Source organism: Lissotriton helveticus, chromosome 6, assembly GCF_964261635.1.
Source record: "Lissotriton helveticus chromosome 6, aLisHel1.1, whole genome shotgun sequence".
Taxonomy (NCBI): domain Eukaryota; kingdom Metazoa; phylum Chordata; class Amphibia; order Caudata; family Salamandridae; genus Lissotriton; species Lissotriton helveticus.
In genome coordinates this window covers 716004967-716031714 of record NC_136067.1, presented here as the reverse complement: position 1 = coordinate 716031714, position 26748 = coordinate 716004967, and the positions used below count along the sequence as shown (strand labels likewise).

The 26748-nt window shown below is 44.1% G+C and overlaps 1 protein-coding gene across 1 annotated transcript in view; it reads left to right on the top strand.

The window, feature by feature from the left end:
• The window catches only part of LOC144761507 (desmin-like), an 89618-nt gene that overhangs the window by 23049 nt on the left and 39821 nt on the right, over positions 1-26748 (top strand). Inside the window, exons 2-4 of the mRNA XM_078646839.1 lie at positions 2507-2657; positions 3151-3300; positions 20624-20743. Coding sequence (XP_078502965.1) covers positions 2507-2657; positions 3151-3300; positions 20624-20743 — 421 coding nt within the window. The remainder of the gene's footprint in view (positions 1-2506; positions 2658-3150; positions 3301-20623; positions 20744-26748) is intronic.

The following is a 26748-nucleotide window of genomic DNA, read 5'->3' as shown; positions in this document are numbered from 1 at the left end:
AATCCAGAACCCCTCCTGGAACGGACCCAAGCAGACTTCGCCAAGTAGACGCATCTTTAATCTCACAATCTGGGGCTGGGTTCAGGCTGTCAAGCTGGTTACCCTCCCATGATTCGCATATTCTTGGGCATGCTACCCTTACTGATCCTGATCACGCTGCTCCCATCTATTGAAAAGACCATCAAGGGTTACACAGGGGGCACCGCCAAACCACAGCTAGCTATCTCCAAGTTGATCACCCAGAGGAGGTACGGTGGCCTGGGACTTCCCTTTGTTGAACACTACTATATCATGAAACTCGTCTTCATGCAACAAGGGATAAACAACCCCCTCCTCTGGTTCCTGATAAAGAGAAACATCACACAAAGCTCACCCAGTCTGTAACTGCTCTACACATACGTTCACGTAAGGTATGTTCTGCCAATCCTATGATCCAGGCTATGGCTCAAGCCTGGAAACACGTCCACAATCTCTTCTCGATCGATCCTTGCCTGCACGAGGAAGCTCCCCTCTGGCGGAACACTAGTATCCTTTGTTTTTTTTTTAACTCTTTATTCAACGGAACACTAGTATCCATATCTGGGGAGGTATTCCTGACTGGCCTCTCTGGCGGCAGGTGGGCATTAAAACACTCCCAGATTCTCATCCACAGAACCCTTAAACCCTTGGCAGCCCAGAGGGTGGAATTTCAACATCCTCCGCATCAGCAATGGAAATACCTACAGCTCTGCCACTGTCTTTTTATCAGTTTGGGTTGCCACCGCGGCCTATAGCTTCTTCCCCAATTGTTACCTGTCTCTTACTGTGGGGCCGCTATAGCGTGGTGATGTCGGGTCTGTATAACCTTCTGATTTGGCATAAGTACTCATTGCCCCAAACACAGGCTTGAAAATTTTATGGCAAGCGAACTTGCACTTCGATTACGATGACAATGACTGGTCTGTGGTTCTCGAAGACCTGGACTGCAGTGTGAGGAAGCCCAGGATGAAATTATGTCATTTCAGGATGGTGCAGGATTAGTACTGGACTCCTTCAAAATTGGAACATGCGGGCCTTCTGAATCATTTGCAATGCTGGTGATGCAACCTCTAGGGATGCAACACGATGCATATCTTGTACAATTGTCCTGCCCTCTGAGGTTTGTGGACAAACACACTATATAGAATCCTATCCCTTCCCATCACCCCATCAAGTGGTGTTCATACACAATACATCGAACCCCCCCCCCCCCCTCCCCCTCAATGATGTATCATGATTGCCATTTCCTTGCAATGGCACTGGCCTCGGCCAAACTATTATGGTATTTCCCACGCATGTGGAATGGTTAACCAAAATGTTTAAGACTGCCTCCTATGAGAAGCTCATTTACACACTGGCTGATAAACAGGACACCTACCAGCATGTGTGGACCCCATGCCTGACTGATGGTCAATGATCAATAACAATGACCTAGGCCTCCTGGGGTCATGGACCTTCCCTTTCCTACTCCAACCGAAGGGGCATATACATCCACATAGGCTATCACATGCCACACGTCTCCCAACCCCGCGTCTCTTACATTCACATGAGGGTGGATCTACCTGATCCCGCCCCCATGCCCCCCCTTTTGTTTTCCATTCCTTTTCTTTTCTCTCTTCTCTCCCTGGAAATTACTCTTCCTCTCCCATTCAGCTATTGTTCCTAAGTTAGAATACTGGTAGCTTTGAACACCTATCAGACAATATTGTTGTTGTTGATGTACCTTGTAATCTATCATAGTTTTGTTCTGCTGTGCCTGTATTTTGTACTTTGCACTTCCGAAATCATAGCAAAGAATTCAGAGAGAGAAACCCCCTGCCCAAAAAATCGAAGTACGTTCACAATTTGCCTATTGCAATCAGGTAAAATGGGTTAAAATACATAAAGAGGTAAACTAGAGCTAGTTCTGGTGGCGTAGGGGACCAGCGCATTCACTATAGAAACTTGTGTTTGACCCCATTGCAAGAAGTTCAAATCCTGGCATGTCCACTCAGCCTTTCGTTCTTCAGTTGATGACAAAATGAGTACCTTTGTACCATTGAGTTGGGTAACAGTAAGTACTTACTATTTGTCAATTGTCCAAAATGACCTCCTTGGGGGTAAAGTTTCTCTACAAATATGCCTGTTATATGAGAAGGGAGTCACTTGATTGGGCCATAGAAAGCTGTGATGTTGCCATAGTTTGGCAGAAGAGGAAATGTGCCTTTAAGAATACAAGCATAGGTCCTAATAGCGAGTCGCAAAACACTTTTGCGAGTCACAAATTATTTGCGAGTCGCAAAATAGTGTTTGTACATGGCCCAGAGTAATTTTCAATGCGCAAACGGGTCGCAAACCCGTTTGCGCATGCAAAATTTTGTCGTACATCTGGCACAACAGACACAATTCAATAGCATGCGAACAAATGCCAACTCATGGAGAAGAATTGATACTGTGCTCCTTATGCCATGTGCATGCTTACGCCGTGATGCTTACTTTCATCCTGTAGCATGGCAACTTTATGCTTTGGGTCGGCCTTGGGGGCAGTAGTGGATCTGGAAGCAGCCAGTGCAGCAAACCAGGAATTCCTAAACATGAGGAGCAGTGAAAAGCGTGAGATGGTCGGCCTCAATGACAGACTGGCTAAGTACATTGAGAAGGTAATTTTTTCAAGATTAACAATGACTGATCGGAATAGCTGCAAAAGCATGTCCCTCTCTATAATACCGAAGCACTCTGTTAACTTCTGTGAACCTATTCCTCCATCAGATGCTTAGTGGGCGATTTAAAAAGGCATTTTTGGATATGGGAAGTAATACTACTGGAGTACTCTTTTACATGCTCTTACAAGTGTTTGTGAATCTGAAGAGAGCATTGTAATTTCTATATGTGTTAATTGTATATAATTATTCCCTAGGTATTCCTGCTTTTATTTCCATTTTAGTTGTTTTGAGGCCAATTCACGAAGGCATGTAAGAAAACGTCAAATAGTCCTATATGATTACTACTTTGTTTACTCCTAAATACCTTTGTGAACACTCCCTTTGTTCGGAGTGCCTCTTGTTTATAAGAAATATTTATTGGTATTGAAATCACAAAATCGATATAATAAAGTTGGAACTCATGAATGACTAAACAAATTCATGTCCACAGGTACGCGATTTAGAGCAGCAGAACAAATCACTCGAGGCTGAGATTGAAACCCTACAAAACCGTTACACGCGGCCTTCCGGACTGCGGGCATTGTACGAGGAGCAGCTGAGAGACCTTCACAGAACTGCTGAGCAGATAAAAGTTCAAAGGGTAAACTGCAGAGTGCACCTGAAACTTATAAAAAAGCATTGTGTTACTGTATGTTTGATACCTGCAGTGTGAATGCAACATTGAGTGAAACCACAATGCACAGCAGTAGAGATTCCATAGTATGGCCTTATAGCCTGCTATGTGGGCTATAACGGCCATTTAACGGCCATTCAACGCGCGCTTCGGCTTGGGACTTTAACAAGGGAGCAGCACTTTAATGCAGGTATAGCCCAGGTACGGAGGGCTATAAGTCTATTAGAACATTCCACCACTAGAGGGCAGAATGTTCTAACAAATATCCAAAGGACTCATGGAGAGGCCTTTTTTCACAGCAATAGCTGTGAAGAACATCATTGTAATGTTGAAGCTCCATGCTCCTACCAGCCATTAGAAGCACGGAGCACTCCATGGTTTTCAAAGAAGCTCCCAACATTCAGATGTTCTCATAAGTATTAGTTATTTTATGCATGCTCACAATAGCTCACATTGCTCACTGGGTGCCTGGTTTTAAAAGGTATTTACACATTTAAGCTGAACTTGGGTGTGCAGATACCTCCATTTATGAGTGTATATTAAATGTTTGGTATTCATAAAACCTGAATTTACATCTGCATAGGTGATAGTAAACCAGTTTGATGTAAAAGTACCTTTCAGCAAATTTTCTGTAGTGGGTTTGTTGTAGGTGTTCAACGGTTTGAACCCCTGCTTAAGTTGGCGAACACCACCCTCGATATAGTAAGAAATGTACTCATGTCAGAGGCAGGAGTAAATTCATCTCTAGGATGGGAAGGTGGAAGACACGCCCAATATTTTCACCAAAAAGGGGAAACTTAAGGAAAGCTTTCAAATGTAAACTCACTTTCGTACAGTACTTACATATGCATCAATGTACAGCTGGTACATTCACTTATCCATGATTACTGTTGTGGCTTGCCAGGAGATCTCCTGGAATTCTCTGTGAATTCCAGACATGTTGGAAATTTACTGCAAGAATGGATGGAAGGCTATAGGAATGGAATGTCAACATATTTTAAGACTCTGGCCCAAGGAAAAGTACTGTGAGAGCTACTTCTTTGACGTTTATGGACCAATCAGCCCAATATGTGGTCTAAAGTGGCCTAACGAGTAGAACATAGTGTTATGTGTTATGTGAGGAACCACTGATACATACATGAAGATATGCAAGAGTTTTGCAGTGTCTTAAAGTTTTTTGCAAACTGTGAGGCACTTTGGTCCCCTATTCACAAATCCAGACTCCCCCTTTACAATTACTCATACATATAGAGCATGCTAGGAGCTATTTGAGAATTCACAAAGAAATTCCAGTGGTATTCCTGGGAGCTGTGACTGTAACAGCTTCCCAGGAGTAATAATATGGATTTACACCTTTGGAAATACTACTAGTGTCAATTTCTAGTGTCAATTTCTGCATGTGTAAACACAACAGTGCATTACCTCTGAATACAATTTTGTTTGTACTTCCTTGTTTAAGAATATTGTTAGATGATGGAAACAGTTTCCTCACAACCCTGCTGTAGATAACTGGATTTAAAGTGGTCACTAGGGGAAAGATGTCCCTACCCAACGATTTGGCATCCTCGTCGCCCAGTTCCGGCAAGTCCAGACCTCCCGTGAAGGACCGCAAAGTTTCTTCCGATGGGAGCCCTCTACTCTGATAAAGCTCTGTATAGTAATAAAAAAACAACTCATTTATCCCTTGCTGATCGGAGCGGGCCACTCCCATCTGGTCCCTCATCTCTAGTATGACTGAGCCGCGACGAGCAGGATTAGCTAACCAGGCTAAGAGGGCTCCCGATTTATCGCGCTCTGAGTGTGCCCATGTGATATAGGCTTTGTAGTCAAAACATCTGAGTCGTTCTACATTCGCCACAACCGCTTCCCTGGCTTCTAATAAGTCTTCCTGCTTGTCCGTCCGCTCCGGGCGTTCCTTCTCTAGAACACGCAACCGGTCATCATCCCTTTGGGTGTCTTGTAATAGTGTCTTCCGGGTTCCAGACACCGCCGAAATTCATCTCCCGCGCAGCACTGCTTTTTTAGGCGTCTCATTCTACATTCACTGACCCCGCCGTCCCTCCATTAAGGTGAAAGTAATCTTCAATGGCCGTGGCTATGGTAGTGCGGAAGACCTGATCCTCAAGTGCTTCCGGATGCAATCGCTAGGTAGGAATTTTGGGGCGCGGCCGCGACCACTGCAACTGGGCTAACAGTGGGTTGTGGTCAGAAATAGTGCGAGTGAGATACTCCCTATTACGAATCTCTCCGTGCACATCTGGGGAGCGAAGAAATGTGTCTAGACGGATATGTAATTCGTGGAGGCCGGAGAAAATGGAGTAATCCCTAACCAATGGGTGCTGAACCCTCCAAGTGTCAATTAATCCCCACGTCTGCTGCCAGGTTGACCGCGCCACAGCCAGTTTGCCCGCTGGTGCATTCTGCAAGGGGGGGTATGAGCGATCTAGCTCAATATCGGTAACACAATTAAAGTTGCCTCCAAGTAATAGCGGCCCTACCAAGACTGTCGCCAGTTTGTGGGAAAGTAAAGAGAAGAAGGCAGGCTGGTCCACATTTGGTGCATTTAGGCATCCCAGTGTTATATCTCTACCATCTAGTTTCCCCTGCACCACCACTAATCTGCCCTCCGGGTCAATCAATTATGATGTGCACTGAAAGGGAACACCAGCCCTTATCCAAATTAAGACCCCCTCTCATATGCCGAGTATGTAGTGTAATAGACTTGCCCCCTTCAGCGGCGTTGGAGAGGCTTCCCTTCTTTGGCAATGAGGTGGGTCTCCTGTAGGAAGGCGACATGAATTCCTCTACGTGTCAAAAAGGAGTGTATCTTGTGTCGTCTAGCCATTGTGTGCATACCCCTTACATTCCATGTGAGACATGAGTAGCCTAGTGCGGGTCCCATTGCTGACATTGATATAATTATTGTTTCATCACATCCATCTCCCCGACACGCCCAGGTCCCCTGAACCAAACCTCCCAACTGAAACATCCCCAACTCCCCCTCCCCAGGACAGGCACCCAACACGGTAATCCCATCCAAACAAAGAAAGTGTACGTAGAAAGTCTAATCAGTGCAGGCTGCTTGGAACGTCGATCCAATAAGTCCAGGTTTCCCCCCCAGCCCCCTCCTCTCTCCCATGGGTTAATCTCTCTGTCCAGGTCCCCCTCAAACGACTCACATCGTGCCCAGGCATCTCCCCCCCCCCCCCCCCCCCCAAGTGGCACTTAATCCCAAGGCCCAACCGGCAATACAGATACCTCAAAAGGAAGCTCTTTGACGCTGTACTTCTCTGGTGTAGTCTGGGAAGATCAGTATTTTACTGTTACCAATGCGCAGATTTTGCAGTTCTCTTGCTTTCTGTAGTATGAAGTCGCGATCTCGGTAGTGCAGGAGTCTCACCACCATCGGCAGCGGCTGGGCTCCAGGTCTGGGAGGTCGTGTCAGAACTCTGTGCGCTCGCTCCAGTGCGTAGAAGGGGGAGAGACCCTCAGGCGCCACTTCCGTTTTTATCCAAGTTTCCAAAAACTGGACCGCATCTGACTCCTCTTCTCGCTCCGGGATTCCCACTATTCGGAGATTATTGTGTCTAGAGCGCCCCTCGCTGTCTTCTGCCCGTACCTCCAGCACAGGGACCTTCTGCACCACCTCATTCAGTGTTTTCCGTAGGGCGTCCACCGTGTCCGGGATGTCCTTCAAGGTCGCTTCGTTAGACACCACACGTTCCCTGAGTTTCCAGTGGTCATCTTTTAGCAGGGAGAGGTCCGATCCGATGGAGTCCTTTCGCTTCTCCAAGGCCTCCCTCGAGGCCATGATAGCCTGCATAATGTCGCCCAGAGAGGGGTCCCGCGCTTGCATTAAGACACTGTTCCCGGATTCAGATTCCTCATCGCCCATAGTGTGGCCCGGATCATCAAGTCGTAGTGCTTCAAATCCAGAGATCCCACCAAACAGGGGCACTTTCGCAGGCTGGGAAACAGTGGTTGGTTGACTGTGGATTGTGCGATGTGTGGCGAAAGTGCAGCACCCCAACGAGCGCGACTATACCTATTTCTCAACAGCGCACAAAAATATGCGCGTCTTGATCACTTCTTAGCCTCCTCATCTCTTCTTCCCACCTTACACACCGCGGATATCACCCCCCACTCCCTCTCAGACCATGCCCTCATCTCAGTGCTTCTGCCGGCGCGGTGCCCGTGCTCCGCCCCACCGGGCTGGAGACTCCGTGAATCCCTCCTCCACTCTGAAGAGGTTACCAAACGGATCTGTGATACTATAATACACTACTTCTCTGAGAATGACCAGGGGGATACATCCCCCGCTGCAGTATGGGAGGCTCTGAAGTTGGTGGTACGGGGCGAATTCTTCGCGGTTGCGGCATAATTGTCGAATTTACGCAGAGAGAAGCGCGCAGAATTAGAAAGAGAGGTGGGAGAACTGGAGGCGGTCCATAAACAGACTGGGTCTCTGAGGGTATGGAGGGAACTAGAAAACCGGCGGCGAATGCTGAAACACCTAGACCTAGATAGGGCTGAGCATGCTCTCCTGCTGCTGCAACACAAATTCTACCTTCGTGGGGATAAATGTGGTAAAATGCTAGCACACAGATCACGAGCGCAGGCGCAGATGTCCGCAATCCATTCCATACGGGACCAGAGCGGGGTGGAACACACCACAGATGCCCCTATCGTTGACTCCTTTAGTAATTTGTTTTTTTTTTATAAATCTTTTTATTATTGAATAAACAAGAAAAACCAACGGCAAATGCCTTACATCATGGAGTAAGCAACAATTATACAAACATATGGCGAGTAATAGACGGATAATCCCCAAGGTGAAAGCTGAATCTCAAGATGGAAATGGCGTGCGATCGTATAAAATACAATAAATATCAGTCCAACCTTATCGACATTATTCACGAGTCCACCACCCTTAGGAACAGGATTTCGAAAAATACGAAAATTTCGAGTGGCTGGTAAGCGTAACACGATAGAACAGTGGGCAAAACAACGATCGCTACCAGCTTTCAGCAATTAAAGGCAATACATTGTAGAAAATCTCGTAAACACAACCACCCCTAGGACCCGTCTACCCACCAAGCAGGATAACCCCTCAGGAAGGCACCCAATATCAGGATATGAATCGGATTATGAAACATAAAAACAAAACAAAGACAATACAAAAACACACCTCCCCCTCCCTGCACCCCTGCATATGGCTTTCGCCTAACCCCAACTAGCAGTGTGCCTGTCGCCCCATCTAACTAATTACCAAAAATAGTAAAGTGGAGGAGGAAGTCTTCATACAGGCTCCCGGTCTCCCCTCCCCCCCCGCCAGAAACAAACGACCCCTGCGTTATAATCAAAAAACTTTTAGGAGATACTGGCAAAACCAAACAGGGGAAGTTGTGAATACCGCCCAGCCTCCCGCATCAATAATGGTAGCAAATCCTGTGTCCATTGAAGTCATAATATCGGACCCAGACAGTCAAGCTCATCCCTGGCCCTTCCGATCTTTCATGCGAACTCCTACCGGTAGAACCACCGCAGTAACAGGAGAGTCAAAGTGCCTAAGGAGTTCAAAAAAATTGCGACTGGAACAAGTAAAAAATGTTAGATCTTTAAGAACCCCAATCGCACAGAAGTACTAAGTAAGTCTCGATATTGCTCCCTCCGAAAACGTAGTGAAACTGCATGAGAGGGAAAAGATGTTAACTCGATCCAAAAGTCACTAATGGAGGTCTCCAGGAGTGGAGAATCGAGTGGTTCCATCTCAATCGGTAGCAATGTTGGGTGCAGCGATCTTTCCGAAGTCTCGAGTTCGCAAGTATTTATTCAAACACTGACCGAGGGCATCAATTCTTCTTTCTGCACGGGGCACTCATCCACCGTTAAGATGTGCATCATGGGGAACTCAGCTCGTTTCAGATCTTGTAAGGGATCAGAGCCCGGTCTCAAACGCCCAGTCTCAACTGCAGCGATCATTTTGTGGACGATGGCTTCCACTTGCGAGTGAAGTGCCCCGATGGCGGCCAATACAGTCCTCAGCGACGGCACACACTTCGTCCAACCCATCTGCTCTCGTTCGATTTCGATTTCAGAGGGCCGGGTGTCTCCGGGGGAACAGGCAAGAGCGGACGGCAACAGAGGGCGACTTATCAATTCAGCGATCTGTACTCCGCTACCGCGAGCGAGGACCCCAACCCGTCGATCCCGGGAGGCAGCAAGACGGGCCTCCGGGACAGGGACCCCTGCCCACAGCCACAGACGTGTCTTGTCACCGCTCCTTCATTGTCAACCAGATCACATGACCGCCATCTAGATCGGGCAAGGATAACCTCCACTGCGAGAGACCGGACCCTGCCTGAGTCCCACGGCCGATGTTGTTCAACTGAAACCCGGCTGGGCCAGTACTCGAGGCCCCGGCTCACAAGCTGGGCTAGGCTGAGAAATGAAACACGATATAACTCCGTCAATCGAGCCGGTAAACGTCCTGGGATTGCACCATCAGGCTCTGCAACGCTTCATCCATACGGAGGTTGGGCGTGAAATCAGGATATATGACAGGCTTATCCAGCTAAAGACGGAGGTCGACGGAGCCGGGAGCTTAAGCGGCCATCTTGTTTGCTAGCGTAGCTCCTCCCCCTTTCGTAATTTTTATTGGCGTCTCTATGCCAAGGGAGATACCCTCCTGCACAGCCCAGAGACATACCTGGGCTGCTGCGATATATCGCCCTTACTCAAATCTTCGGCTGATAATTTAGAAGCAGCCATTCGCATAGAATGGGTCATATTGGCGATTTCGAGGTTGAAGGTAGCAAAGTCACCGGGTCTGGATTGCTTCCCGGCCGTGTTTTATAAAACATTTTGTGTGGAGCTGGCTCCCTTTTTAACACAGATTTTTAATGATTTCCTGGATACCGGGGAAGTGACGCCTGCAATGGCTGAAGCAGCAATTTCTGTTATCCTGAAACCTGGGAAAGAGCCCAAAGAATGCGTGTCATACCGACCAATCTCGCTCCTTAACATCGATGCAAAATTTTTTGCGGGCATTTTAGCTTTACGCCTTACCCCCTTATGGCTGATATCGTAGACCCGGACCAATCGGTTTTTATACCGACTCGACAAGGGAGTGACAATTCTAAATGACTGCTGCATCTCATAGATCTCGTACATCGCTTGCGGACACAGGCCCTCCTACTCTCGATCGACCCGGCGAAAGCCTTTGACCCTGTCAACTGGGAGTACTTGTTCGCGGTGATGCACACGTTCGGTTTCGGTAATAATTTTATACGATGAGTCCATTGTTTGTAGACCTCCCCCACAGCCTCGGTGCGGGTTAATGGATGTAAATCGACCCTCTTCCCATGCGCCAGGGGAACGCGTCAGGGCTGCCCCTCATCCCCACTTTTATTTGCACTCTATATGGAGCCTTTCGCCCAGCGCATTCGGACAAATCCTGACATCGGCCTCAAATTTGGAGCTGACACACATAAAATTAGTTAGTATGCTGATGACGTCATCCTTTCGGTCACCCAACCCCGGCTGACGTTGCAGGCCCTGACTCAGGAGCTCACTGCTTTTGGGAATGTTGCAGGGTTCAAGGTTAACTTCTTAAAGTCACAGATTCTCAACATCTCTATACCAGAGAATGAGGTTCTGGATCTACAACAAGACTTTGCGTTCTACTGGGTGCCCACAGACATTACTTACCTGGGCCTTCGACTAACCTCGTCCATTGCTAAAACGGTCTCCCTCAACTACACCATGCTGATGGAGCAAACGACCAAGGCGCTGGCTGCCTGGTCGCGCCTCAAGTTGGCGTGGTACAGGAGGATAGCGGCGGTGACGATAACAGTGCTCCCACGCATCCTTTACATCTTCCAAATGCTATCTTTGGCCCCACCGCCAGGCACGCTTCAGAAATTGCAAGGGCTACTCAATAAATTTATATGGGAGAATAAGAAACCTCGCCTCTCGCTTGCGCACATTGCTTCCTCCAAGGCACAGGAAGGGCTAGGCTTCCTGCTGGTAGGCGCTTGTTACCAAGTGACATGCCTTCGCTACATTGTTGAATGGCATAGGCCCCTGTCCAGCAAACATTGGAACTTCATGGACCAATCAGTGGCCGAGAACTATGGCTCCCTCGTAAGCATCGAGCAAGGGGGCTGTACTCATCTCCGGTCACATCCCCAACACTTAAGGTATGGGATCGACTGGCAGGCCTGAAGGGTTTGACCACATTTCCTTCTCCCATGTCCCCTAATGTAGATAATCCCAACTTTTAGCCAGGACGCTCGTTGCTGGAGCGAAGAGGGGTGCAAGAGGGTGGGCTCCCTTTTTGATACTGATTCTGATGCCTTCCACTACGCACAAATTGCACACTGGGTTACAAGAGCTGAGAACTTTCCCCTAATTTCTCGTCCCCTGACTTCCTTCCAAAAGTGGCTGGTTTGTAAAAAAGGTGATCACAAACTCATATCTGAACTCTACCCCATGATCACTACACAACCGGAAGGACACCGTGCGAAAGCGCAAGTAAGGTGGGAGACCGAGCTTGGGAAGCCCTTATCACCTAAAGAGTGGGACCACATTTTTTACCGAACATATCACACTGCATACAACACAGCAGGAGCGGAATCTACATACAAAGTGGTTACTTACTGGTATTATACGCCGGAGCACGTTCACGGTTGGGACAAGTCCAAGAAAGACCTCTGCAGGCGGGGTGTGATCTAACTGGTTCCCATAGCTCACTTACTTTGGCACTGCCCGAAACTGGTGCGATATTGGTCAGCGATCATTGATGATATCGATGCAGCCTTCCAGATTACATTGACAAGGATTCTTGAACACACTCTACTGGGTCTTCCCCACCCGAAGTTCTTCCCGCTGAAGTCACTGAGGGGCAGACAGATCGCAATGGCATTGCTTGCTGCGCGACAGGTGCTCTTAGTGCAATGGGGGTCTTTGAGAGTCCCTAAACCTCGAGACTGGATCCACCGCCTATGGCAACTTTTGGCCATGGAGCATCTATCGCTTAGCATAGAGAGGAAAGGCAACGAATTCCCGAAGTTATGGGCCCCTTACTTGCAGATTCTTACCAGAGATATGAGAGAAGTAACATGTTTGAAATATTTGCATATTTTGCAGCTTATCCCAATAGAACCACACGGCTTATCCACAGATAAGGTTGCCAGATAATTGAATACTGTAATAGGCGTCCATAGCAAGGTCACTTAGGTAGGGCTCGGACTGATGCAGAGGGAGGGTGGAGGGTGGGTGGGGGAGTGGGTCATTTCTTTGTTTTGTTGATCCTTTATAAAAGTGGTTTCTTCGCCGGGTGCACTAAATGTTAACGAATGCTTCAATTCTTCACTGGGTCGTCCTCCGGGATGTAGACTTGAACGCTGTGTATTTCTAAGCATTTTTGGCTCTGCCGGCACCCTGATGTAGGCAGCTAAGCTGTGTACTCGTCACCATACTTCCACACAATAAAATGATTAATTCTAAAGAAATGGTAAGCAGTGCCTTTAGAAAACCTTGTGGGCATTTAATAGTCATTGTTATCCTATGGGGTGAGGATGACCTGGTGCTAGTTGACATATCAAGCTGAACGTGATGGTGTGGGTCCCAGTTAACATTTGTACCTTCTGACTTAGGGCCTCATTTATATCTCAGCGGTTGGGCCTTTGTTTCAGTAGGGCGATGGAATAAATACCTCCGTTGCTCTGGTAGAGGCCCCAACCGCTGAAATAATAAATGACCGCCTAGCTGTCGGTCATTTATAAAGCATTGGCAGGAATTGCTGTCACGGCGGTACCTGTCAATGCAATACGCGCTTTGGTGCAGGGCTGCTTCAGTATGACGCAACCTTGCACCAAACAGCATTTTTTTTTTGTTTAAAAAAAATAGGATTTTCTTTTTGAAAATATAAAAAGCAATGCTCCCCTCATCATGGGAGTCCTCTCCAGTGGCAGGGGGCATTATTCGGTTTTTACTGTCCCTCACCACCAGAGTTTGCCTGGTGGTGACGGAGAGCAATAAAAATGGCTACATGTCCCCCTATCTTCATTGGGTGGGGTGACATGTAGGGGGGGGGTAGGGAGGTGTACCTATTTCTCCGACGGCCCTTACTTCGTCGGGCTGTTGGAGAGGTTTTTCTGTGGCAATGACAGAGTAGTCACTGCTGTAGCTAAACCGAAGGCCCCCCGTATTTAAATTGGGTGGGCGGACCGTAATGTTGACTCTAGGTATACACTGTCACTGTTGTGACGTAGTATATACACCACAACCATTTAAATCAGGCCCTCAGTCCTCAGTCTTCATGATGAATGTCAAAATCCCTCAATGGAGGAAGGCTGAATGCTATGGTTAAAATTGATTGGTATGTCACTTTGATTCTATGGTTCTGTGGAAACTCTCACTTGAAGGAGTCTTCCACTAAAGAGGAACCTCCTTTTTAAGGTGATGGCGTTAGTCATTTCACCGGAACCTTGGGATCCTCAGTCGTCAGAAATGGACTGGGGCAGTTCCTTAATTAGGGCTTTGCGGCCCTTTCCCCATCTCAAATCTTACCTTCTTTTTTTTCTAACTATGCAGTCACTGTACATTTAGAATCTTTGACCCTCGCTATGCACGAGGGTTTAGGCAAATCAGACAATTTGGAAAGACACCCGTGCAGTGTGCATGTGCCTGCTGTTGTACCTTTTGCAGAACTTACCTGATGTCAACCTTTTGTTGCAAGTCACAGAGGACCAAGGTTGGTCAGAGGTTGAATGATGCTTCAAAGAATTTATACCTACAATTTCTTTACTAGTTGCATTCTTTTGTGTACATTTTATTTTGAAAGCAAATAATTGGCAATGTTGCTTTCAAATTCTGAATATATTTGCATCTCATCAGAGGGCATTCTGGGAGCATTATACATAGCCTTATATTGTTACATTTGCAAATGTGTGTACGCATTTTTTTTCTGGAACCACTTTCAGTAGTGCAGTCCAAGCTTACAACATGTATTTAGAGTCCTCACCCTAATAATAAAAGCTTTGCATTAATGAACCATAAGTATACGTTTGAACAGCATTAACGTAGGGATACAAATATTACCTCAATTGCAGACAATTCCCATCCCTGCTCCATAATGAGGTACTGTAAATTGGTTGCCATAGGGCATGTGCTGCAGAAGGTTGGTGCTACTTGTCCCAATGACAAAATAAACTTGAAAGCTTGTTGTCCTTGACCCCAAACAATATGTCCTGGGCATCGGGCGATAGGAATTCCATACCCTGACATTTCATCAACATAGAGGGCAAACGTCTACATGGGACCTAAGGCTTAACATACTGTGGTTGGTGACCTGTGGCAAATTTAGAAAAAAAAATGAAGTCAGCTAGTGGTAAGTGATGGAAAATTTCAGAAGTGCCCTCTGGCTTTTTAACAAGTTTGTTTGAAAAGTGTCTTTTAAAATTCACTCTTCGACCCCAGTTTTTTAAACGTTTCTTACGGGAGAAACACCTCACCCACCATGTAAACCCTCCTTGAAGATGTGAGGCTCACATCGCTTGCAGTCTGTCATTCAGGGCAAGTATTATGCCTTACCACTTTCAAACATCACCAGCTGCCACTGGAAATGGCACATGAAAGGCTATGATATCAAGTTTTGATGTCATTTTACAGACGACCTACCAGAATTATTTTTCAAGCTTTTGGAGACATTTCGTATGTTAGTTTCATCAGACGGACATGTTCCATAGTCATTGTTTTGCAGCTGGGAAGGCCATGAATTAGGCATAGTTAAAGGCTGCTTGTCAAGATTATGCCAGACAAATTATATTTCTTTACAGTACCCACTGTTATTCAAAATTATTTTTGAGTGGGGATCACTTTTGCTTGTGTCATAAGTGTGCCTCAAATGTTTTCTCAAAATTTCTAATCACAAATCTACTCTTTGGATTTGACCATGATAGTATACCTGAGCTTTCTCTCTCACAAACAAATCAACTTACTAGTGTTTATCCTCCCTAATGCCTGTCCAGGTTGGAGGAGAGACTATAGAGTTATAATTAAAAAGGGGCTTTTATCTATTCAGACAAAGGAGCTTTGGGGAGGATGCCCAACTATTGGTAACTCTGGATCTTAGAATGGGAGACCACTATTCAAGCAGACAGTATTGCAATGTATTGTGATGTGCATTAGATATTGTTTATGACCTTACTAGACAGGTTCCAGAGGGCTTTATCACTGAAGCAACTCTGTTTCCAGAGGGGTGCCCCTTTATCAATCTACTAAGCTGCTACTTTTCCTACATCTGTGCTTTCATTCCACGTTACCACTGGAAGCTCATTTTGGGTGAGAAGTCCTTCTGAATTTCCCAGTTTAAGGTAGAGGTGAAATTCACTGCATCTTCTTCACACATCCCAGTTTATGATCTGTGTGTTGGTTTGGGAGTTAGTCTTTCAGAACCAGAATGTGTGGGAAGTATGTACTATTAGAAGTGCAAGTTAGTTACCTTCATAGCATTTTTCAGATGTACACGCTCTTTCTCCTTCAGATTCCATATAATCCTCACACATATTTCTACTGAATTTACTGGTGAATATACACACCGACAAAACGTCACTTTATGTGCAGGATAGTATTGTTGCTAGGAAGATGGGGCTGTGTTGGACCTGCTTTGCTGCCCCATGCTTGTTGCATTTAACACTGCAGGCCTGCTGTCTACTTAGAAGTATTTGTTACCTCCTCGTCCATTCACCTTGCTTTGCAGCCTTTAACATATGAGGCCTCTCGCCTGTCCAGCCACCAATCCCACTTAATAATAATATTTTTTTAAGGTATAAAAGACCCTTCTTCCCACCACACCTCCTGTTTTTCTTGTGTCTCCTTACTACAATCCCTGTCGGCGATCGCGATGTCGGCGATGGCCGTGCCTCGTGGACCGTCGTGGTGTCAGAGTTTTTCAGACTGGCAGGCAAGCTGCTTTTTGGGCAAGCGAGATTTCAGATAGCGGCTCTTCAAAGGAGGGCGAGCAGAAGTTTGCGCAAAGGAGGTGGAAAAAGTTTGGGAGCTTGTCCATTATTTCGTTAAGGCACCATAGTTCATTTAAACTGGGATACCATCAGGGCGGAGTGCATGTCCGAGGAGAGGCGATGGGTAATGAGGGCCCCTTTGGAAGTTCATTGAGAGGAACACAAGGAGGCTCCAATGGTGGCATAGCCAGCCTACATATGAAAGATACTTTGAGGAAACATAGTTGAATACAGTGTCAAGAGAGTTTGGGTCATAGCGAACTAGAGGAAAGATCTAGAAGGCATGGAAGCCAGAATGAGAATATCATAATACCCATTGGGCCTAGCACCAGGGTGTTTATGACAAACGTACCCAAATTGACAAATGCTTCAGGTGAATCCAGGGGCTCCTTGGTTAATAATGCTATCCACTGGATAAGACAGGTGAGGCAGTGTTGCACAATTATAAGATCAGACATATTAAGAGTGGAACGTTGCCCAACAAATAAAGACTCAGACCATATTACACTGGATTCGGTTTCCAGCGATTTAGTAAAGGGGCTAGTTAATTTAGGGCAATGCTCACTACCCCCGAACAACACGCAGAGCCAGTTCAAGTCCAAGTTCTCTCCCCCAAATTCATCTTCCCTCACTAACCGGTTCAGGTGAGACAACCAGATAACTTCGCTAACATCAACTCCCAGCCAGTTCTGACAATCAAATCTACTTGACAGGCAGTGGAATTGTTCCCTCACAGCGCTTTGTTAACTTTAGCACAAGAAGGTAATTGCTAACAGATACCAAAAGACTTACCTTGGGCTCATGCCACTAACGCTGAGAGGGGACAGTCCTCAACTCAAACACCTACACAACCCCAGCCAATGACTTGATTAGCACTTTACGAGGTAAGGGAACATCACTCACCCCCTACACTTAACAGGAAACTAAGACTGTTATCTTGGAACCTAGCAGGGCTTAAGTCTAAGGTTGTCTGCGAAGACTGGGGAAGGCTAATAGACAGCCATGATATTTGCCTATTTCAAGAGACCTGGGCTGTGATCAAAATACATGGAGGGGATTTCACAAACCACAGCATAGAAGCCACTCCATCAAAGAAGGCCGTCCAGCAAGCGGGTTAATAATCTGGACAAAAATAAGAAGGGGGTCCATATAAAAAAACGGGAACTAGATAGCCCCAATTTATTGGCCATTATCATTAAAGACACCAACACCAACAGGTCAATCTTATTGGTAAATGTCTATAACTGATTCACCTCTCAACACTAAGACTCCTCAACTATAGTAAACCTAGACAACTTTCTTGAGGCAGATAGGGTGCACCATCATTTAATCGTAGCTGGGGACTTAAATACAACATTCGAGCCTCTCGAAGTAACTAAAGGCATCACTGACAAGGAGGACTCTGAACTAGGGAATCCTTCACTGAGTCACGAAAAACTGGGGAAGAATGTGAAAGTAGCTCTTCAAGTAGCATCGTTCACCTATAAACATAGGTTGAGGGCTGTGAATGGTCACTTCTCCTCTGACTGTAGACTATATCATATACATACAAGAGAGTAAATAGTAAAACCAGGATAAACTATTTCCTGATTGATGTCCATCTATGGATAAGTCTAGTGGACATGTGGGTGATAGGCAGAGATGATAGCGACCACATTGCTATCTCTCTGGAATTAAAAGATCCTTCTTGTTCACTCCAACTTACCACTCAACCCAAATCTCTCAATTGTATTGTCACCAGTAACAATAGGAAGAGGATCAAATGGCCACAAATACAGAACAATGCAGAAACTCTGGCACAGATTTACACCATAGTCAGTGACACGCTAAAGACTGTAGATACTAATAACGTGGAAGAGCAAGCTCAGGTGGACACATTTAAAGCCCTGGTCAATAACATAAACACATTTTGTTTATAAAGCATATAGTGGAAGGGGGAAGATTAGGAACAAAACAAATGAGTGGTTCGATGAGAACTGCAAATTAGGGCTGCAAGCACTGATGGGAGCAGTTAAGACCGGCCAGAGAGACCTTATAGTCATGTGAAGGAAAGCCTATAAAAACGTACAAAATGGCGCACATAGGAACTGGCATATAGGTCTATGGCAAGTCCTATTAGTCGCAGCGCAGATGAAAAATAGTAAAGAATTCTGGCACCTATTAGCAAAAGGGACGAGAAGCTTGGTTGTGGAAGAGAACTTCCACATTCTCCCACCGACGTGGAAAGATCATTTTTCTAAATTATATTTAGGGCCAGCGGATAATGATGTTATGTCCGCTAAGCCCTTTAATGTAGGAGCAGACCATGGTTGCTTATCCTTCACCATAGATGAAACCCTGGAAGCAATCACAACTACATGGAGGGAGAAATTCCCAGGCTTAGATCTAATTCCAGGGGATCTATATCTATCTGAATCCGAAATATGGAGTGTCATTCTCAATTTCACATATAATGCCATACTATAAGGGGCAGAAATTCCAGATTCTTGGCTGGGTGCCGATCTACAAAAAGGGCGACAAAAGAAACCCGTAAAACTAAAGGCCCATAAGCCTTATTGACATCACCCCAAAAATATTCTGCCACCAACTGTTAGGAAGAATTAACGATTGGATAAGGGAAGGGGATTTACTGTCACCCCGGCAGTCAGGATTCAGAGGGAAGACATGCACCCTAGAACAGGTGCTTCGCTTCCTTCTCATCCTGTGGGAATATACGACAATTGGGATGGACACATTAATATACATGGTATTTGTGGATCTCTGTGCCACTTTCGATCTAGTGCCACGAGGAAACTATGGGTAGTTCTGAATCAATTGGGAATCCCAATAAACCTCCTACAAATTATTATGAGATTGCATACCAATAACTATGCCCAAATTAGATGGGGGAGGAAGGCGGGCTCACAAATCAGATAGGGGTGAGTCACGGAGTGAGTCAAGGGTGCGTTCTTGCACCAACTCTTTTTACGCTTTATTTAAACGGCTTGATCAGAACGCTAACAGGCTGTAGGGGTGACCCCCTGAAGCTTGCAGGCCAAGAGGTGTCTGCCTTGCTATTTATAGACGATACCCTACTCATTTCAGGCACACCAATGTGGCTTCAATATCTAGTGGACAAGTTTGGGAGGGCTTGTTCAGACCATGGATTAGAAATTAACACATAAAAAACAAAATTCATGGTTTTTAACCGGCACAAGTCCTTCAACCGTATTATAAAATTGGGCTCAACTGTGTTAGAAGAGGTTAAACAATTTAGGCCCTCAAACACACTCTCATGGTCACCACAATTATTGAAAAGTCAGTTTTCTCTGCAGCACGTGCGGATGGCTCTAGTTAAAAAAACTAAGGAAGTCTATTTATAGACCATTGATCCCTGTTATCCAGGTATATCAAGTTAAGGGGCTAGGAGCCGCCCTCTATGGTGCGAAACTCTGGGGACACACTAATGTAGCAACCATTGAAAAAACTGAAAATAATTCCAATATTAAGTGTGATTTTATTCTATATATATCTCAGTTTTATTATGATTTTTCTTGGGGTGTTTTAAAAGTGTAAGCGCTAGGCACTTTAGCAAACCCAAAATGCAAGCACTATAGTAAACTGATTGCTATTGCTAAGCCTACAGTTCCTCATATCAGGAAGGGTAATGGGGATGTTATTAGAAATGATGGAAGAGGGGAAGGTGCTAGGCACAATCTATCAAACAGTTTATTTTTCTAGGCACACCTGATGTGGAATTTGCTTTCTCCACCCTCCCCCACTATTGCATTAGGTTGTACCGATAAATGTATTGAACATGTATGTGCTTTTATGATTTTAAAATGAAATCGAATAAAGATATTTAACTAACTACTCACAGATATTCATTAGCCTTGGGTGAATGGGGCCCCTTTGTAGGGTTTGGACGCCCCTGATGGGTAGGGGGCAGGCCTCTGTGCCACAAAAGCGGAAGGGCCCTGCTTTACACCCTTGCATGCTATGCCATCATGATTGCAGGCATGCTGTTCCCATCGATACTCTCTGCTTGGTGGAAATTCACCAGTTTGATGCATTGCTCGTTGTATGCCATTCTTTTATTTGTAATTCTTTCACATGTCATGCAAAGAAGTGTTTGTAATCGTATTGTGTCTATAATTCCATATACACACGCTCCTGTGCCTGCCTGCAGCTCTTGAGTTTTCTTTGTATGTGGAGTAGAGGCACACAAGCATAATAATAATAAAACAATGTGATAACAGCACTTTACTCTTATTATTTCCTAGGACATGTCCTTGGCAGCAAAATCTGGAGTGGCAGAACAGCTGGAATCTATAAAGAAGCGGTTCGAAGAAGCAGTGGAAGAGCGGAAGAAGGCTGAAAAAGATATTGACGCTTTCCGCCCTGTATGAGTCCTTTTATTTTTGCTTCATATTAAATAGTTGTAGCTGTAGCCTTTCTCCCACGAGCTTTCTAGATAACATATCTGATCTTTCCATAGGACTTGTGTTTGTCAAGTAAAGTACTGGAGAGACACAAGCTTTTGTTACCTCCTGCTGTGCATTTACATTTGGTAGTGAACGCCGCCCTACTTTTATTTCATCGGAAGTGCCTCAATAATTCCAGCATGTATCCAATATTAGATCATGCTGTCGGTGTTCCAGATATAGATCCCATTTCAAACGTGAAAACGAACCAATATTCATGTAAACTTAATATTTGATATTATGCTACATGGATCTTGAGACTCATACAATCTAAAAGAAACGTTCAAGGAAAATTTACAAGTTTGATTTTAGATTGTGATATGCTCTGCACATCATCACAGGTTGGATCTCTTTATAAACGTGAATATAATTTATTATAGTGGCAATTGATGAAATGCGTAGTATTGTTTTATTTATTATTTATTACCCAATCAAAGTCTTGTGTTTTATCTGATTATTCTGATTTATCTGATTATTTGCCTACATGTAGTTTCTAGAGTGTCACAATTTCCTACTCTGTGCACTTGCAAAATGGATGCGCTATTTTCTCATGAGCTTGCTTTAAAATCGTTTACCTCATGATTTTGAACCGGGATTGATGTTAGTGACCTTATTTCTCACAAATCAATCTAAAAGACATGTGAAAGTCCTCATTCTAATGTAAAACCCCACATGCAGAAAACTTTCCGAACTGTTGCTAATAATAGTAGTGTTTGTGACAGTTTGGAGAGGTCACAAGAGCAACATTTGCAATTTTGCACAACGTTACATATGTGTGTGAGATCTGCCTGAGTTGTCAACTTATGAGCATTGTAACTGATAACTAGTGTTGGCTTGGATTACTGACTTTTGCTTTGTGTATCTTTGTGGAGCAAGTATTTACTTAAAGTATCTGTTCAGATACACTGGGTCTAGTATAGATTTGACAGATCTCTACGACCATAGTCACAAGTATTTTGTTTCCAGTAAATTGATGGATCTTCGTAGCATCTCTGTGATGGTTATGTGCATACTAGATTTACTGATGCGCCACTTAGAGGAGTTATAAGTGCCTCTAAGTTACTCGCTGGACCCCACCCCAACATTTCATGAAATTAAAATCTTAGTAAAATAAGGTAAGTAAGACACAACATTTTATTTGGCTTTAATTTTCATTAATTATTTCCAAATGATCCCAATGAGGCATTGAGGAGACAGTGCCCTCAGTTTTATACATATGTATACATATATTCTTCCACCTGTACTCTTGTTGCGTGCCACCGCTTCTCCTGAATGAAGGGCGCATCGTCTTAATGGACCTCACAAGAAAAGGTCCGTAACAATTCCAACACTCCTTCACCAGAAAGCATGACAACACCACTTGTAGATACTCAAAGATTGGAATGTCAGACCACCATTGAACGTATTTCGACTGCAGTCAGTCTTGCTCACCGATGCCTAGGTGCCATTGCAAACAGCCTTTTAACCCTTTCATTTACCACGTTCATTGCTTGTTTCGTGAAAAAAGTGAAAACAGACTGGTTGTCCTACTCTTATACTTATTATTGTAAATCATTTAAATTCATTTCCCAGCAGAAACTCAGTAATGTATCTCATGCTATTCTCCACAAGTATTTGTGCAATATACAAAAACTGTACAATTAATTTGTAGTTCACAAAATACCGCTGCAGTATTATCTATTTTGTATATGTTTCGCAATCGATTTTGATAGTACTTTGACGCTTGCACACATTTCTACGTGGGTAGCACAATTTTGGAAGTACATAAGCGTATACTGCTACATTTACATGCCATAAGAAATGGTGATAAAACCTATCCAGTGGCACGTAATTTTGAAGCATTCCATAACAGTTATACAATAGACTTGTTATACTATGTAATAGACGTAGTGGTCTCCAACATCAGGGGGGGGGGCAACAGAGAAAAATAGTTGAGGAAATTAGAATCCCGCAACATTAAAGAGCTCGACACAAAGACCCTGGGTGGCCTCAATATGGAAGAGGATTTACATACTCATTATAAAAATCATCACAGTCATATGATACTGAAATTAACCTCTTGTTTCCCTATAAGTTGGTTTTAACATGCAAGCTTGACTTTAAACAACACAGAACACAAATATATTGCACTTTTTAGACCGGTTGAGCAGATGGGGTGTACAAAATGTTACATTTGCATGCTAATGCCTACTGGGGCTTAATCACATAACCGCATTGACGTGCATTATGTTTACAGGCTGAATGAGTTGCTTCTATTTGCTATTGATGAACATATTAATTTTATTGACTATCAGAGTCTAAAGCAAAATGATGATTGATATACCCAATAGGGTTGAAATATGTGTAAGCGGCAAAGTACTATCAAAATCGAATGTGAAACATATACATAATAGATAATACTGCAGCAGTATGTTGTGAACTGCAAATTCATCATGCAGTTTTTGTATATTACGCCAATGATTGTAGAGAATTGCATGAGATAAATTACTGAGTATCTGCTGGGAAATGAATGTAAATGATTTACAATAAATAGAACTACCAGTCTGTTTTCACTTTTTTCACAAAACAAGCAATGCACGTGGTAAATGAAAGAGTTAAAAGACTGTTTGTAATAGCGCCTCTGCATCGGTGAGCTGGTTACAGCCAAAACGCGTTTGATAGTGGCATGACATTAACATCTTTGAGTATCTACATGTGGCGTCGTCATTCTTCCTGGTGAAGGAGTGTTGGAATATATATATGTAATTTGATATGTCATCATTGAAGTCACTGACCATGTCATGAGTGATGTAATGTGTGAGGTCATAAGTAGTGCATTGCGGGGCATAAGTTACAGACTACTGACGCAAATTTGGCGATGTGGGGGTTGCTAGTTTGGTCACACTACAGGGCAATTTTACGAAATATTATCTATTAATTACGCTCAACCCCCTTCAGAGGTACCGCCAGCCTCCCACAACCAAGTTACATTTGAAAGAATTAGGAAGGAGTGTACTAATAAAACATGCACAAGACTAAATGTATTTAACAAAACATTCACGATAATTCTTATTCCATAGAGACGTCGTCTCAGTTTTTCATTGATTTCTTTTATTCTTTTAGACAAATTTTCATGATTCACAGTACAATTTCTACAGCCAACACGTTTCGTCCCGTGTTGGGACGTCCTCAGGGCTGCGAGAAAACATATACAGACAATAATCAAAAAATTGGTCTTATTAATAAAAAAGAAAACATGTATACACACTTCGTAATCTGACCATAATGATAAATAATATATGTCCTCTTCAGCTATTGCGCAACGTGAGCACATTTTACTGTTATCATATTTAACTCTTATTGTCAATTGTCCATTGCAACCTGACAATCTAGAAATCTCGAGAAACAATTTAAACACAAATTGATCATATTCATCAACATCAGCATCCATATACTGCCACCTAACATGTTTAAGCAAGCTGAAAATGGCTGTATTGCTCACCTTTCATAATTCTACTTCACCCCAGTGTGTTGTCTGACCACTCAATTGTTACTTCTTTATATTCAGTATTCAGAAGGCGACCCAAAATCTAAAATGATGTATAATCTGCAAAAGTGCTATGGGGGAGAAAAGACACCTCTATTACCTGACCGTGCCCATCTCTAAATGAAATAAATCTCTTAAAATGCAGATATCCCGTGGGATATTTACCCGGGGTCTTGCTGTCTGAGTGATTATCTATTAGACCCCTCCCGCAATTTACCTGCTGCTCAAGATATTGTATTGCTCCTATTTGGTTGTCAGCAATCTCAGTATCCTATATAGGATCTTGTCATGTAAATCTAATGAAATCCAAGAAAAAAAAACCCACCTCATTATACCAAGTTTACCTTACTGTTCAAAATATGTCCTGCAATTATCCTGTATAACTTACTTTATAATTTGTCCTGTACTCCAACTAGATCAGTCCCCACGAAATCCCATGTTCACAGACCATTAGATACTCTGTCTCTTGAGGTATGTTCTCCTAAAAACATCAATGTAGAAGCCTACTTTCAATTATAAGTTATATTTAGCTCTGGTAAATATACCTGCTGAATTTCTCTGGTTTTGTACAAGTGAAATGTGAGCCTAACTATAACGTCCCTGTAACCTTTGTTTTTTTCAGTGTATTTTTAAGGGCTTTTTTATTTCTGTTTCCTAACTATTACATCCCTGTAACCATTGTTTTTTTCAGTGAGTTTCGCTGTTTTTTAAAATTTTGTTTCCTTAGTGTAACCTGTAACATTTGAGAGTGGGTTTGTAAGTGGCTGTATAAGTAGGTTAGTGAGTGTGTGAGTCTCTGAGTGGGTGAGTGAGTGGGTGCATGAATGTCTGAAGTGGGTCTGTGAGTGGGTGCATGAGTCTGAGTTGGTGTGTAAATAGTAACTAGGGGTGGGTGGTAAACTCCGCACAGCTAGCGGATCTTGTGGAGTTTTGGCCACTCCGCTCTCTGCTTTGAACGTGGAGTTCTGCAAAAACGCCGCCAGCCCATCGGGGAGCAGATTTTACCAGCGTGCTCACCTCTAGTCTCAGCAATTCCTCAATGGGGGACTTACTTGTGGCAACAATTGGAGTTCCTGGCTCCCAACGACCCTCAGCAGCCAAGGGGACTTCATCCCTAACCAGTAGTGTACAAGGAGGCACCTTTGCAGAGTGGTTGAAAAGTGGCAGAGCCTCTGACGAGGTCTCAGCAAATCTCAGCAAGTTAGTTTCTGACCTTTATTTTGCCTCTTTCTGCTAGTTTTTGACCTTTATTTTGCCTTTTTCTGCTCATTTCTTACCTTTATTCTGCCTCTTTCTGTTCGCTTCTGACCTTTAGCTACACTCTTTCTGCTTGTTTCTCACCTTTTTTGCCTCTTTCTGCTCATTTCTCACATTTATCTTGCCTCTTTCTTCTAGTTTCTGACCTTTATTTTGCACTTTCTGCTTGTTTCTGACCTTTGTTCTGCCTCTTTCCATTTGTTTCTCACCTTTTTCTTGCCTCTTTCTGCTCATTGCTGACCTTTAGTCTGTCTCTTTCCGCTCGTTTCTGACCGTTATCTGCCCTTTTCTGCTTGTTACTCATGTTTATTCTGCCTCTTTCTGACCTTTATTTTGCCTTTTCCTGCTCATTTCTCACCTTTATTTTTCCTCTTTTCGCCCGCTTCTGACCTTTATTTACACTCTTTTTGCTCTTTCCTCACCTTTTTTGCCTTTTCCGGCTCATTTCTCACATTTATCTTGCCTCTTTCTGCAAGTTACTGACCTTTACTTTTCTTTTTTTCAGCTCCCTTCTGACCTTTTTTTGCCTCTTTCTGTTAATTTCTCACCTTTATCTTGCCTCTTTCTGCTCGTTGCTGACCTTTATTCTGCCTTTTGCTGCTCGTTTCTGCCCTCTATTCTACCTCTTTCTGCTCGCTGCTGACCTTTATTTTGCCTCTTTCTGCTCTTTTCTGACCTTTATTCTGCCTCTTTCTGCTCGTTGCTGACTTTTTTTCCTCTTTCTGCTCATTTCTGACTGTTTTTCTGCTTTTTTCTGCTCCCGTCTGACATTTTACTGCCTTTCTGCTAATTTCTCATGTTTATTCTGCCCCTTTCTTCTAATTTCTGATCTTTATTTTGCTGCTTTCTGCAACTTTTTTACCTCTATTCTGACTCTTTCAACTAATTTCTGACCTCTATTCTGACTTTCTACTCATTTCTGACCTCTATTCTGCCTCTTTCTGCTCATTGCTGACCTTTTTTTGCCTCTTTCTGCTCGTTCCCCACCTTTATTGTACCTCATTCTGCTGGTTTCTGACCTCTATATTACCTCTTTCTGCTAGTTTCAGACCTTATTTTCTGCCTCTTTCTGCTCGTTTGTGACCTTTATTTTGCCTCTTTCTGCTCGTTTCTGACCTTTATTCTGCATCTTGCTGCTTTT